The sequence below is a fragment of the Anabrus simplex genome, chromosome 1 (assembly GCF_040414725.1).
Source record: "Anabrus simplex isolate iqAnaSimp1 chromosome 1, ASM4041472v1, whole genome shotgun sequence".
NCBI lineage: Eukaryota > Metazoa > Arthropoda > Insecta > Orthoptera > Tettigoniidae > Anabrus > Anabrus simplex.
Genome location: NC_090265.1, coordinates 321686177 through 321701375, shown reverse-complemented (window position 1 = coordinate 321701375; position 15199 = coordinate 321686177). Strand labels below are relative to the sequence as shown.

The 15199-nt window shown below is 37.9% G+C and overlaps 1 protein-coding gene across 1 annotated transcript in view; it reads left to right on the top strand.

Annotated features, from left to right (window-relative positions):
- Positions 1–15199, top strand: part of dlt (codanin-1 like protein dlt) — a 157421-nt gene that overhangs the window by 65528 nt on the left and 76694 nt on the right. Inside the window, exon 6 of the mRNA XM_067142412.2 lies at positions 12100–12260. Within this exon, the coding sequence (XP_066998513.2) occupies positions 12100–12260 (161 nt within the window). The remainder of the gene's footprint in view (positions 1–12099; positions 12261–15199) is intronic.

The window sequence follows — 15199 nt, the reverse complement described above, 5'->3', positions numbered from 1 at the left end:
TCATTAAAAGGTTGAATACAAAAGAATTCCGATTTCATTCAATTTAGCAATCATGAAGCGCACTGTAGACCCACCGAAGTGAGTGTAAGTGTGGAAAGCTACCCTTCCACGTTCCGGAACGCGCGTTCTATTATGACGGGGAGCGGATACATTTCGAGTAGAAATTACTCTGTAACATACTATTGTTTTAAAATGTAAAAGCAGATTCGAATTAAAAGTCTGAATTTCGGTAATGGGGCCGACATTGTACTTCGAATTACGAATTATCCGTATTTCGAATTAAACAATTTAAATAACATGCAAAACTGTATCTCATGTTTCCGGGTACGAGAGCTTCTTCGAATTAGGTGGGATTTTGAATTAACCGATTTCGAATTATCGAGGTTCTACTGTATTTTGTTCTCTACTTTATCATTAAGGTTGCCTTTCTTGGGGAGTTTGGTGAGAAGTCCTCCACTGAATCTACTGTGCTGGACCAGGAATCCCATTCCAAATTGGGGGACATTCTTCATTACTCTTTTTCCTGGAGGTCCTTTGTAAAGACTATATCCAGATTCAAGTGGGTCTTGATCTGAAGTTCCTGAAGGGCTGTTATTAGAATCCTATGTTGATCCATTACATCTGTTAAGTGTTTCAACTTTCTGGAAAGGTGATTAATGAAACATGGTATGATGATGAATGAAATTGTGGAGTGTGTTTGGTCTGCGAGAGCTATTTTATTTCACTCAAGTCCTCCGGTAATCCGGTGAGGACCCCTCTATCCATATATAGACATACAGTGGACGCCGCTTATTATGATCACCCTAGGACGCAGATAATTTGATAACAGTAGCCGAAAAATAAAAATTGATAGGTAGCCTACGGTATTTATTCATAACATACATGCACTACATTAAACACTGATTCATAACGTACATGCACTACAATGAAACAGATACTGGTACACAGCACTACATTGAAACAGATACTGGTACACAGCACTGCAATACAGTTAACTGTTTTCAGCTATGCAAAACAGTCTCTAATTGTTGTTAGTTTCTAGTTGTCTCTCAAAATCCTTTAATGAATTTTTCATATTCATAATGTTTTTGGAAGTCCACTGACCTATGCTGAACACCTCGTCGCAAGATATCTAGCGCCTGTCGCATTTCAGCATTCGTTGGTGTTTGGGAAATTTCGGCAACTTAGTCATCATTAGCATCGCTATCTTCTGATCCGTGTTCCTCACCTCTCATATTCTACGGAAGTAACTGCCTCACATACCGTCTTCTGTTTCCCATCAGTAATGATGCCCTTGTCAATGTTTATCCATTCCTGGAATTAATCTTCCATTAAGCCTATTGGACAAAGTTCAACATTCTCCTCTACTTCTGGTAATTCTCTTAAAAAACTCCATGCCAGAAACAGTTCCTTATTGTATGTGCTGAGACATTATCCCATGACATGGCTAGACGATGCAGGGCATTGAGTAGGCTGGTTGTTTTGACAAGGGCATTGACACTAGTTTTATGTGAGTCCTCTATGTTTTCTAAGATTCTTGTGCGCATTTCATGGCGATAACACGCTTTCATGGATTCACAATTAAGTATTTATTTATTTTCCACTTAGTCGACTAGGTGGAAAATAAACAAACAATTGTGAATCTATTGAAGTGCTATATGGACCATGAAGCTGATTTTATGTAACGCTTTCATGGTGCGAATTATTCCCTGATTGCATGGTTGAATTAATGAACTCATATTCGCCAGTAAGAAAACCACATTGATGTTCTTGAGCTCACAATTCACAGTGAGTGCTGCACAGTTGTTAACCAGCAAAACTATTTTACGGTCCAGCCTATTATGCTGCTTCAGTAGCCATTCTTTGAAAATCAGGGCAGTCATCCATGCATTAGAGTTGGAATGATAGTCCACTGGAAACTTATTGATGCCTTTAAAGCAACGTGGGTTCTTGCTTTTCCCATTCACTAATACAGTAGAGTCTCGATTATCCGACGTAAACGGGACCTGGAGTACGTCGGATCACCGAAAATGTCGGATAATACAGAATAACTTTGAAAATGAACTGAAACAAACAGGAAGGCTAAAATAATGACATCTTTTACGGTGCTCTATTTATTAAATTACCAATTCAATTGTACAGTATATGCAGTATTAAACGAAAACTTTCCAGATGTCTTACGAAAAGTAACTTTTCTCCACAGATATTAAGCTACCTAATACCATACTGTTTTTGCCACCGATCACGCCACCCAGCACTGGCAGGAAAATTAGGGTCCCCTTCATTAAACTCCTTTTGGAAATACACAGCCTTTTCCTGCAGAATGTTGCCAGATATTGGCAGGCCCTTTTCCCGGTGTTGAGATACCAAAGAAGTAGCGATTCACTTACTTTTTCGTACTGATATTTTTCATTGTTTTTCTCTGCTCTGGCAGAGCACAACTTTTCAACTTCTTCCCTCTGTTTTTTCCAGTCCCCCACTGTAACACGTCCAACACCATAATCTGATGCCACATTTTGAAGAATTTCCCCTTTGTCCAGTCTCTTTAATGCACTCAATTTGTGTTCCATAGAAACAGTCACTTTCTTCCATTTACTCGCCATACTCACAGAGGATATGAAAATTATAACATCCGCACCCAACCAATACTACATTGACTGAAGACTCACTGCACCTGTCCTTGAGAAAAACCCAGTCCTACCGCCAGCGTTCAGGCCAGTGCTTGTCCCATGGTCGCACCCTCCACAGCGGGTGTGTCTGAATTTAGTCTCCGCCAAAAGTTGAAATTAAGTCTAACAGTGTCGGATAACATGGAATGTCGGATAAGCGAAGGTCGGATGAACGAGACTCTACTGTAGTCTTTTCTTTTCACCAGACATACTCGCACAACATAAAGCTGTTACTCGTTCCTTGGAAGTTTTACAGCCTTTAGCATTTTCATTTTTGAACAAGTAAGTGTGTTCAGGCAAGGTGCGATAATACAGTGCAGTCTCATCAGCATTATACACACATACTTGGGAGGGAATTCATAAGCAATTTTAGGCCACTCCTCTTCTATCCACCTCTCAGCAGCGACAGAATCAGCGTCCTTCTGCTCACCATGCATTCGTTTGTACACTATATTTTCTCATTTCTTCCAACAGGGAAACCATCATTCCGTTGCCATGAAATTATTTTTTCCCAATTTTTTGCTAGTTCTTCAGCCTTTTGCCGCATCAGAGGACCATCAATACAAGCATCTTTCTCACGAACATTTGAGAACCAAAGTTTTAGAGCTGATTCAACTTGACCGTCTTTTCCACCACGATTTCGTTTACAGTTGAACTGTTTGTTTTCTTTTGATGCCGTAAGAATATTGTCTCGATTTTTCAATAGCTTGCACAGAAGAGGTTGTGAAATTCGTAACTCCACAGCAACATTGCGTTGACTCATTCTAGGCAATTTGTCATAACGTTCTATAATTGAAAGTTTCTCTTTAATGGTTAAGTCTTCACGTTTGCTTTTCACACTAGCCATCACTGCACTACTGTAGAGTGCGTTTAAGTGTGATGGCAGTTGTGCCAGACCTGTAACTTAGATCCTTTCCAACAGAACAAGGATGGCCTAGGCCACCATAGCTCAATTGGTAGAGCAACCGACGTGAAATCAAAAGGTTGTGGGTTCGGATCCCACTGATGTCTGGTTGGCCATTTTTGTTTTGTACTTAACATCTCTTCAACACATACTAAATGTACATAACATGACCTAATACGTTGAAAGTCGGTTTCGATTACAATGCGTTCGTGAAAATTCAATATTCATTGCTTTGGTGAAGTCTCTGTATGTAGGTGGAACTGCCATCCATGGTATTTGGGGCTGCTGAGGGACATTACAAAGAAAGTCCTCAGCAACATTGGAGACACGATTTAGAAGTGAAGAGAAATGTTCCTTCCAATGTTGTAAAATTTCTCCATTATCAGTTAAAATGATGGAGTTGTCACAGTCTTCAATGGCCCAGATGAAGATCGAATTGGACCATGTATCTCCTTTATGCCAGCATAGAAGTTTTGCAGGTCTCGGGCATCAGATAGTCTGTGCAGTCCTTCATCTTTTTTGTTGCCACCAGTTCTTCTTAATTTCCCTAATTTGTGCGTGACATTTTCCTTAACACATTCACGCCCATCATCTGAGTGGGCTATTTAAAGGGCTGGCCCAGCTATTCCAGCTGTTAATGGCAGAGCAAACAACAACGAATTCTTTTCACAAAAAGTTCTAAACTAAACAAGATATGGAAACAAAATTTTTCCACATTCCTTAATGAAGTCCTCTATTTTCCACAAAAATAGTGTGTTTCACTAATAATTTTATTTTTGAAGCACACTTTGCACCTTCTTGAGGGGAACTTGATGGTGGAAACTTCAAGAGAATATGCTCTTTTCTCTTCCCATCTGACCTAAATGGTGATCCTTGGCCGGTGCCCTTTTTGGCGGCAAAATCGCGGGACATTGACTTGGAGCTGATGAAGTAGATGAAGCTGAAATGTCGGAGAGAGGTGACTGTACTTGTATGTTGGGTTCACTTTTCCCCCCATTTGAGAATTCCCTGATGTTCCTTTAGATCTTTTGATACACCCGTATTTGACCGTATTGTTCCACATACGGCAGTGTTCTGTTCCTATAATTGTTTTGCGAGTCCAATGCTGTTGTAATAATTCTCCATATAGTCTGTATACCACTGGCCAAGATAATTTTCAAGCAGCTGAAAAACTGTGCTTTGTAAATTCGCACCACTTGCATCATTTATATTGTCCCTACACGCCAATGGTTACACTTTAGAATGCGATTATACACACGCTTGTGCAATCACAAACCAACTACACAGCTAGTTGGGCTAGCGCAAGGCTACCTTCAGAAACAAAACAAAAAAAGTGCATTGGGAGGGAAAATCGCCGTGGCCATGTGATTTCTGGTGAATAGAAGCATTCATAAGGGTATTACCTTCATCTCTCTCGCACATATTTGTGACCAAAATAGATCCCAGCTGCGTAGGAACGGCTCCAGTTCAAGGTTGCACTTATCCGGGCTAACTCGGATACGGTCCACAGCATGGTCACGCGCTATAGGCATTAACTCGGATACGGATGTGAATGTGTTAAGTTCCAAGAAATGTGATTTCTTCACATTGAAAGACATCTTGAAGATAGGATAGGTGGGATTCCCGTTTGGCATTGATCAGACATTAAATTTCTTCATTATTTTCATCAAACCAGTCCTGTCTTTTTTTCCCTCACAAAACCAATTGTTTCCTCAGCTGACTCAGTGATGACTTTCTGAAGCGTGGACCATTCCTGATTTGTACTATCACTGCTGACTGGATGACTAGCCAGTTTGTTTGAGATTGCATTTCTGTAATCTGTAGCAGTGGATTCAGTTTGAAGTTTAGAAGTATCAAATTTCTTTCTGGGCAAGTTGTGGATGGATCTTTTTGGTTTGCGATAGATTGAGATTCTCAACCAGCAAAAAAAGGAGCTTATGATCTGTCCAGCAGTCATCTACTTTTCTTGCGGTCCTTGTAACAAGGACATCTTTTTTATCACTTTGCCTGGTGATGATATAATAAAGGATGTGCCAGTGCTTTGAGTGAGGATGCATCCAAGTGGTCTTGTAGCGATTAGGCAGGCGGAACTGAGTATTAGTAATAAAGAGTTCATGTTCAGCACATAAACCATGGAGCAGTAGACCATTGGCTTTACAGTTGCAAAGTCCATGTTTTCCCATACATTGCCCCATAATTGGTGATCTTTACCAACTCTAGCATTGAAATCGCCAAGTAGTAAGAGTTTGTCTCTTGGTGGTACTTTGGTGATGGTAGTGCTCAGCAGGTTGTAGAATTGGTCTTTAGATTCTACATCAGCATCCATGGTGGGAGCATATGCAGAGATGAGTGCCATAGATTTGGCTCCAGAGAGTGGGATTCGGAGAGTCATAATTCTTTTACTGACTGTGGTTGGAGTTAGCTGATAATCATTCACCAATGTGGTCTTTACAGTGAATCCCACACTATGAATGCGGTGTTCTCCCTCATCTTTTCCCTTCCAGAAGATTGTGTAGCCTGAGCTGAACTCTGTAAGTTTACCTTCGCTGGAGAGTCTGGTTTCACTTAAGGCAGCAATATCAATGTTCATTCGTCCAAGCTCATGGATGACAACCGCTGTTCTTCTCTCAGGTCTGTTATTGTTTTTCAAATCAAGAAGGATTCAAACATTCCAGGTTCTTATAATCAAAGTTTTGGTAATTTTCGTTTTCGACCGCATGAGGGGTGACCCGCTGGGTGCGGCCTCCCAGCCGGCTGAGTGTGACTACCGATGTTTAGCCCACATTTTCTAGGGCCTTCCTCATTCAGGGTGGGCAGCAGTGATCCTAAATAGGCCTGCCCAAACACAGATGCAGGACCGAATTCCTGAGTAGTCATGGGGTCTCAGAAAGACGACCATCACACATCTGCTGCCAATGTGCAGGTCCGAACTGGAGGCTTCCGGTTTCACCCGAAAACCTGCCTCCACCATCTTTATCCCAACGTCGTTGGACTTGAGTTGAAGGGAGTGACAGCAGGGAAAAGTGCCACAAGCAGGATTTTGTTTAAGGTGGATCGCAGCTTGCAAGGAAGTGACCCATACACTATGATCTCGGGACTATACCCTGCGGCACAAGTGAAATATAACATGCGGGTTCTAGTACCACAACTGCAATGGACTGCCGCAGACTTGAAATACCATTGAGTTGCACCTTCACAGCCAGTTCGTCTGACATGACCTCATCCGCCTCCACGACCGATGACAACCACAAAAAGGAAGTTCCTCCATCCGTTTTGCTGTTGGGCCAAAGAAACAGATGATGGGTTCCAGCATCATTTCCTACAGTGAGGGGACCATCACCCCACTCAAAGGGGCTCATCTGCCCAAAGCTGTTGGCCCCTATGGGAGCTCGAGTTATTTACCGCCGCTTGACACTCGGCGTTAGCTGTTTTTACAGCTGTTTGCCAAGCTAGCTAACCCTCCACTTTTCCCATTCCGGATATGGGACCAGACAATGGTGGAGCCTAAATACAGCCTAAATACAGAATAAAAGTCTTAAAAAAAACTGAAATAGGTACTCTATTTACAATACAGTATTTGTGAGGGAAAAAGTAGCAAAATTTTAAATTGTTCAATAATGTCATATACGGTGTTGAATACTAAATGGTATTAAATGTTGAGCATGTTTTAAACTTTATGCATGTGTTGTATAGCATAATAGCCATGAATGACATATCCTTGTTCCAGTTACTGTACTACAAAACTTAATTACTGTATTACAGTAGAAAAATGAAAATTTAGTTATACATAAATTGTGTACTCTCCTGCAGAAATGCAGTACTGTAAATTATGAAGGCCTTGACTTTCTCCTGTTTTCTTTTTTAAATACTGTATGTACAAATGTGATGTACTGTACCTTCCAAATTAGAAAAATCCAACACACATAACCACAAAACACCGAAAAGCTTGATTAAATGCTATTTCTTAAATTTGCGGTCAGTACAGGATAAGCTAAGACAGTATTCAGTTTTATCCGTTTTAACCAGTTGATTTAACTTTAACCGAGCAAATTAGCTGTGCAGTTAGGGATGCACAGCTGTGAGCTAATGCTGAGTGTCGAGCGGCGGTAAATAACTCGAACCCTATAGGGGCCAACGTCTTCGGGCAGATGAGCCCCTTTGGGTGGGGTGATGGTCCGCTCGGTGTAGGAAATGACACTGGAACCCATCGTATGTGTCTTTGGCCCGACGGCAAAACGGATGGAGGAACCTCCTTTTTGTGGTTCTCATCGGTCGTGGAGGCGGCAGCACTGAAGATGGCTCTCCGTGGTTTCCCATTTTCACATTGGGCAAATTCTGGGGCTGTATCTTAATTAAGGCCATGGCCACTTCCTTCCTACTCCTACCCCTTTCCTGTCCCATCATCGCCATAAGACCTATCTGTGTCGGTGCAACATAAAGCCAAACGTAAAAGGAAGAAAATTAACTTTAAAATGCAAATCAGTAATGCATATTACAGTGTACTGTACTACTTAAGGTAATTTATCTTTGTTTGCTTTTTATATTTAAGATGTGCATACACATTTTGCATTTATTTATTTATTTTTTTATTTATTTGTGTCAGTAGCTTAATATAGATTACAGATGCAAATTAGATAAAATATATAATAATAATAATCATGTTATTTGCTTTACGTCCCACTAACTACTTTTACGGTCTTTGGAGACGCCGAGGTGCTGGAATTTAGTCCAGCAGGAGTTCTTTTACGTGCCAGTAAATCTACCGACACGAGGCTGTCGTATTTGAGCACCTTCAAATACCACCGGACTGAGCCAGGGTTGAACCTGTCAAGTTGGGGTTAGAAGGCCAGCGCCTTAACCGTCTGAGCCACTCAGCCCGGCAGTAAAATATATGAAATTACAATATATATATATACATAAAATTCAGTTATTTACAAAATATCAGCGCAGAATTTGGCCACGTTAACAGCACTGATACTGGCCTGTGCCAGATCAAGTTCTGTGCATTTAACAGGTCATATAGGGCAATTAATAAGGTGCCTTGTCGTTTGTACTACGCCGCATTCACATAAGGTCTGATGCCCCTTCAGGAAGCACCATTTCTTCACACTGTCCTTTGATCTTCAATCTTCGTCTTTAAAAGTAGGAAAGATCACAATATGAAGATAAAGTTGGAATACAAGAGGAGAAATTGGGGAAAATATTCATTTGTAGGAAGGGGAGTTAGGGATTGGAATAACTTACCAAGGGAGATGTTCAATAATTTTCCAGTGTCATTGAAATCATTTAAGAAAAGGCTAGGAAAACAACAGATAGGGAATCTGCCACCTGGGCGACTGCCCTAAATGCAGATCAGTATTGATTGATTGATGGATTGATTGATTGATGGATTGATTGATTGATTGATTGATTGATTGATTGATTGATTGATTGATTGATTGATTGATTGATTGATTGATTGATTGATTGATTGATTGATTGATTGATTGATAAAATCACAAGCTTTATGCGCTGCAGATTGTAGACTGCTTGATGAGCAGGGCAGTCAACCACCCGGAGAAGAACTTTTGTTTCTTTTATTTCAGCTGATAATCCCAGTTATGCAACCACTTTTCAAAAATTCAAGACTTGGCATTATTTTCATATACTACAGGTAGGAACTGAAGGTTTTTAAAACATCTTGATTTTCTCAATTTTCCAATTACTGCAAGCTTTTTCTCTACATGATCTTGTCATATTTGCAGCAACTATAACTGCGATTCTTGTCTTAGACATTTTCAAATCTGAATACTGTTCACCTTTAAATTTTAGTGCCTTATCTGGGGTTATATTATTGTAAAACAAGCCAGTTTTGTTTGCATTGAATACATCATCTGGCTTGTAACCTTCACACATAGCAGGCCAATTCTTCATCTGTTACACCATCAGGTATGCAGGCAGCTTCGCAACAAATTTTCCTAGCAACAATATCGTGGCAAGTTCGGAAACTTTGAATCCAAGAGGAAGAAGAATTGAAGTTCGGATTGCCCAACCAACGAACAAATTAATTGGTTTTCACTTGAAGAATAGGTCCTTTGATTGGCACATTGTTTGTTCTTTGCTACTTAAACCATCTAAGGAAAGCTTCTCAAATAATCTGGCATGCTTGATCTTTAAGGAATTATCATTGAAAATAATTTCTACCTGTCCATCCAAATTGTATCGCCCTATTATGTGTGACTTTTCTTCAATATTAAACACTTTCCTTTTCTTTTGCAACATCTTCACAGGGATGCTTGCCTTGACTATTTAACAGACAGACTGGTTTGAAATCTATAATCTACTGAAAACAAGAGTTTGAAAATAAATGTTACATTGTTGTCAGAAATCCCTAAATACATAACAAACAAAAATCAACATTGAACATTATAGCCGATACATTTCTCCGAAAATGTGATTAAAATACATATGTTGTTTTATACAATGTCATAATAAGTGATGTCATACTATGCTTTTTTTTTAAAAATGTGGTGTTTTATGTAGGATGTAGGCAGGACTGTTAGATTTTGCCACTAAATCCAATACGTTGTAACAAGCAATGTCGCAATAAATGGTTTCGACTATATTTGTTATTATTGGCAATTTTATATCAATGGTATCAATGATATTGGTGATGTAGGAGATAGGAATATCTTAGGCTCCCACAGCTGGAGACTTAATCGAGAGTAACTCCTTCCTTACTTCGTACTCTGTAACTGTTTGGAATTTGAATGTAGGGTGAATGGATGGCTGTTGCTTTAGCAAACAATTTGATATTTTGCACTGATTGTTGTTCTATTTTTAGGACTTCACTAGCAAAGTAATTGTTTAGCTTATCGAGTGAGATATTGGGACCACCAGAATGCTCATGGGTTTTACCAATAGCTAATGATCAGAGTTGTTTCCAAATTATTCCACTATTTATGTCATTACCTAAATATTCCAAATATTGAACTTTCTTGTTGTGGATGTGTTGTTTGATTCTGTTTCTGTATCGTTCATGTGCATCTGAAGAGGTTATTTGCTTATACCATTGATACAAAGCATTCATCATAGATTTTAGTTCATTTGTCAACCAAGGGCTTTTTGTTCAGGAGACCTTTGCACTTCTTTTCGGCGTATTTCAAAAATGGCTTTCACAGCTGCAGATCTTAAAATCATGGGAGTAGAATCAGCTTTTGGGTGGTTAGACTGGTTCTATTTCCATGATTTTTAGGTGTATGTTTGTTATAAAGTCAATGGATAATAGAATTAAACAGTTCTACCTTCCAAACAGTTACAGAGTATGAAGTAAGGAAGGAGATACTCTCAATTAAGTTTCCAGCTTAAGATATTCCTATCTCCTACATCACCAATATCATTGATACCACTGATATAAATTTGCCAATAATAACAAATATAGTCGAAACTATTGAAATTGTATCTTCATTAGGAGTACTATCTGCGCACTTTTTAGCGATAGATTTATGTACGGCTTTGAAGAGTAAGGAGGGAGCACATCCGGTTCCGTTAGCACTGCCAGCTGAATGGAAATTAAATCTGAATTGAATCGATAATATGATCGATCGATATGAGTTTTCTGAACCTTTGTTATTTTAAGCCAACAACTGTGTCACACACACATTATATAACATTATATAACATTTCTCGATGCGATTCTTTGGCTTTGCTGTGTAAATAACAACAGTACTAGTACGTAAAGTGTACGCCAGATGTCGCACAGCGATTCATAGTTTGTGTTTCAAAGATTGCTAGTACGAATCTCGAAGATTGCCGAGGTCGACCGCTTCAGCACTAGGGTGTAAATCTATCGCTAAAAAGTGCGCAGATAGTACATATTTTTGAAAACGGAGAATTCACTTCTCCTTTAGCAGGTTAGCAATCCCTACTTGCTCACAAGTTGAGACCACGCAGTTGGTCTGCCACTGCTGAGCAGAGTCTTGGAGGGGCGTGTCAATCCAACTGATGAGCCCAAATGGCACGTCTAGGCAAAACTCTGCAATTGCTCCTGGCCTAACCACCCAAAAGCTGGTTCTATTCCCGTAATTTTTACATGGATGTTTGTCGTAAAGTCGATGGATAATAGAATTAAACAGTTCTACCTTTTAGTCTTATGTTATCCATCAGAATTACATTATCCCACTCACTGACAGGGGCATCGTGTTTCAGTTGCTGGCAGTCAATGTTTTACAAATCTCTGTAAGTCACATATTTTGGTCAGAATTTAGGAACACGTAGTGAATAAGCTAAATAGTCCTGTATAAACTGATTTACATTGCAGACTGAAGACAATAACTACTAAAACTTGACACTTTCAAGAAGTCATATCTTTTATTTCAATCCTCTCCCCCTTCTCTATCCTGTCAGTTTGTAACTGCATTAATCCTCTTTACTTACATTTGCACTGACGTACTTCTCTGAGTTCTTTTGTCTGTTTCTGTTCTTATAGCATTCTCCTGTGCTAAAATTTAACTTCTGATGTTTGTTTTTTTTTTGTGTGATCTACAGCTACCAGTGTAGATGAAGGCACCAAACAGGCTTTTTTAACATGTGTGAGCAGTAGCCAGCTGTTAGCAAAGTTCTTTGGCTTTTTGGTGTTTCTACCATACCGTACCAGTTCAAGTCCACCTGATCATATTGTCGGAACACAGGCTGCTATTCGAAGTAAGGTACTGATGCTTTCATATAATTTATTACAAAAAAACTATAGAATAATGTTTGAGAAAAATCTTAAAATATATCCCGTACTGATTAAAATTGAAAACTAACATCAAGATTCCACATTCTGATCTTATTCTTTTGGATGGTAATTTATGTTAAATTTCTTCATGTACAGTCAGTGGCAGCTGGTGATATTTTCCAATGGGTGTGCAATATGAACATAGATTTGTTTAATAAAAGTCTAAATACTATATAGAAATAGTGGAATATTGATAACGTGTAGAAATTCATGCAGATTTAATTAAAGAGTTATGTAGAATAATTTTCTAACCTTAAGATACAATATATCAATGCAGAAAGTCCATTCTTCTGTCCCTCTTTTAGGCAAACATGTCAATAAATTTCTTATTGAAATTGACCACATTCTTAACGAGTTGTTGCTCAATAGAAATCATCACCCAAGCTGTCAGTCTTGCTCATTTTTCTTCAGAAATGAGAAATATATATTGCAGATATCTTACATTCAGGAGGTCAAATGGACTGTATCGTGATTGACCTCTCTAAGGCATTTGATAGGGTTGATTATGGCAGACTATTGACAAAAAAGGAGTGACTGAAAGGGTGGCTATATTTTTAGTAAATATAATTCAGAGAATTAGAGAAGGTAAAGCATTATCTGATCCTGTAATCATTAAGAGGGGATTTCTTGAAGGCAGTATCATTGGACCTTTGTTTTCTTATAAATTGTACTGTCATTGCATGGGGTTCATCGTCTGCTCGGTGGAGTATGTCATGTGTCGGTATGTCAACATACAATTGTGGGTCATAAACAATAGTACAATGTGAATTTCTCTTTTCTCTTGACAATAAAAGATCAAGCATGGATTCTAGTTTCAGAGAGTAGATTTTTTGGGTGAATTTGCAGAACAATAAAATAACATTCAGAGAATTTTTATTCATAAATAATAATAATAATAATAATAATAATAATAATAATAATAATAATAATAATAATAATAATAATAATAATAATAACCTTCAGGCTATGAAATGAAATTACCTGGCAAGTGATAAGATAATCCAAACTGCAAATGACAAGATTGTATTAAAATAATTGAGAGAATGATCTCCCATTTATCCAACTCGATTGAGTAGTATGTGTAGGAGGATAGCATCATCATAATAAACCGCAAGTACAAGCAATAATCTAATAATACAGTCAATTAGTTGTGATGTGACAACGATGTTGCTAACAGAAATTGGCTATCAAATACATATGGTATGGATTTGAGTAAAGTGGATTATGAACCGTTACTATGCCAAGATGATACGATACACCACGTAAATGACCAAAAAATTAGTTTAATTAGGGAATATATTGGTTGTTCATTAGTCCAAGATCAAACGTGAGGAACAGTTCTGAATTACGTTTTGACTAAAGGCGAACCAAATTTTAACAGTGATACACAATCTAATTTCAGTTCATATCCCTGTATTGTGTTCTGGTATCAATGCTTATAACTTGTCTTTGACTAAAATGTTCATAATGAATTCACATAATTAACACACGACGTATTTGTACTTTTGTTCATTACAGACAGCTGTTATCAAATAACATGTTATACCTTAGCTTGTTCATACACAAATTACCAAGTGCTTCATTTAGTAAACACTTAAATATTGGATTGTACCATATCCACTCAACGTGACAAAATAGTCATTCACGACTAATTAAATCTGATAATTTACCTTATATAAAATATCTCGGTGGTTTATATATAAATATTAGCCTTGTTATAAGTGTGGTAATGGCTTATTTAAGATGGAGATAATGCATGTTCCAAAATTAATTAATTCAGTAAATAATTAATTTTATGAAATTCTAAAAAAAGTCTATTTCAAAATAATCTGTATATTCACAAGTACTAGATAATTCCCAAAAGTTCAAAATTAAGTTTTTCTCTATTTCAAGTACAAGATCATGTTCAAGATTAAGTAAAGGTTTTTCTTAAGTTTTTTTCTAGTTTATCCTAGTTTATTCTCTCCTCTGCGAGATCTAGGTAAGTACCCTTCTTTCTTTAAAAATAAAAATTATTCTTCTGTAAAAATAAATGAATTGCTTATCAGCAACCAATAAAATACGCACAATAAAGTAAAACGACATAATTTGAAGGAAAATTTTGCCAATACAAAACATAAATCAAAGGTATCCATCTTGGATTCAGAAAAGTAAACAAAGGCAGCCATGCTGGATTCCTACACACCAACAATGAATATATTCAAGACTGGAACATCAGTGTTGTCTTGACCCCTGTAACAGCTTAGAACAAAACAATGAAAATAATCACATTCATATATGTACAGCTGCTGGCTCCTTCTGAAAATAATCACAAAAGGGAACTATGTTCTGCAAAATATTCAAACTACACAACATGCATTCTATTCTATGCATTAATTTTGAAGATTCCTTTATAATATTGGGCTTAATTGCTCAACAATGCTCATTACTAGTGTTCTATATCGATGATCACAATACTGTACCACTGCAATAAGAAATAACACACGAGTTAAATATGACAAGAGAATCTTGCTGCTGGTAACACAGCACCTGTAAATAAAGTGTATAATGTGGGTGGATGGTCTACTCATTAGGAATAATAACACATGATTCTTACATGTCATCATATACACGACCATATAGTTCCATGACCATATCAGTATATCCATGTAAATTATTATCAAAGACTCTGTTTAATTCATATATTGTCGTAGGCTCACATAATGTAGACTTCATTATAACTCACATATATACTACTCTATTAACAATCATTATTCGTCACAAACCATTATTCTCGTCATTATTCCATATTGAAAATAGCTAAACACAAAGTTTACACAAGGAGTCATTTTTAATACCACCTATTCAGGTAATTTCTATGTGTATTTG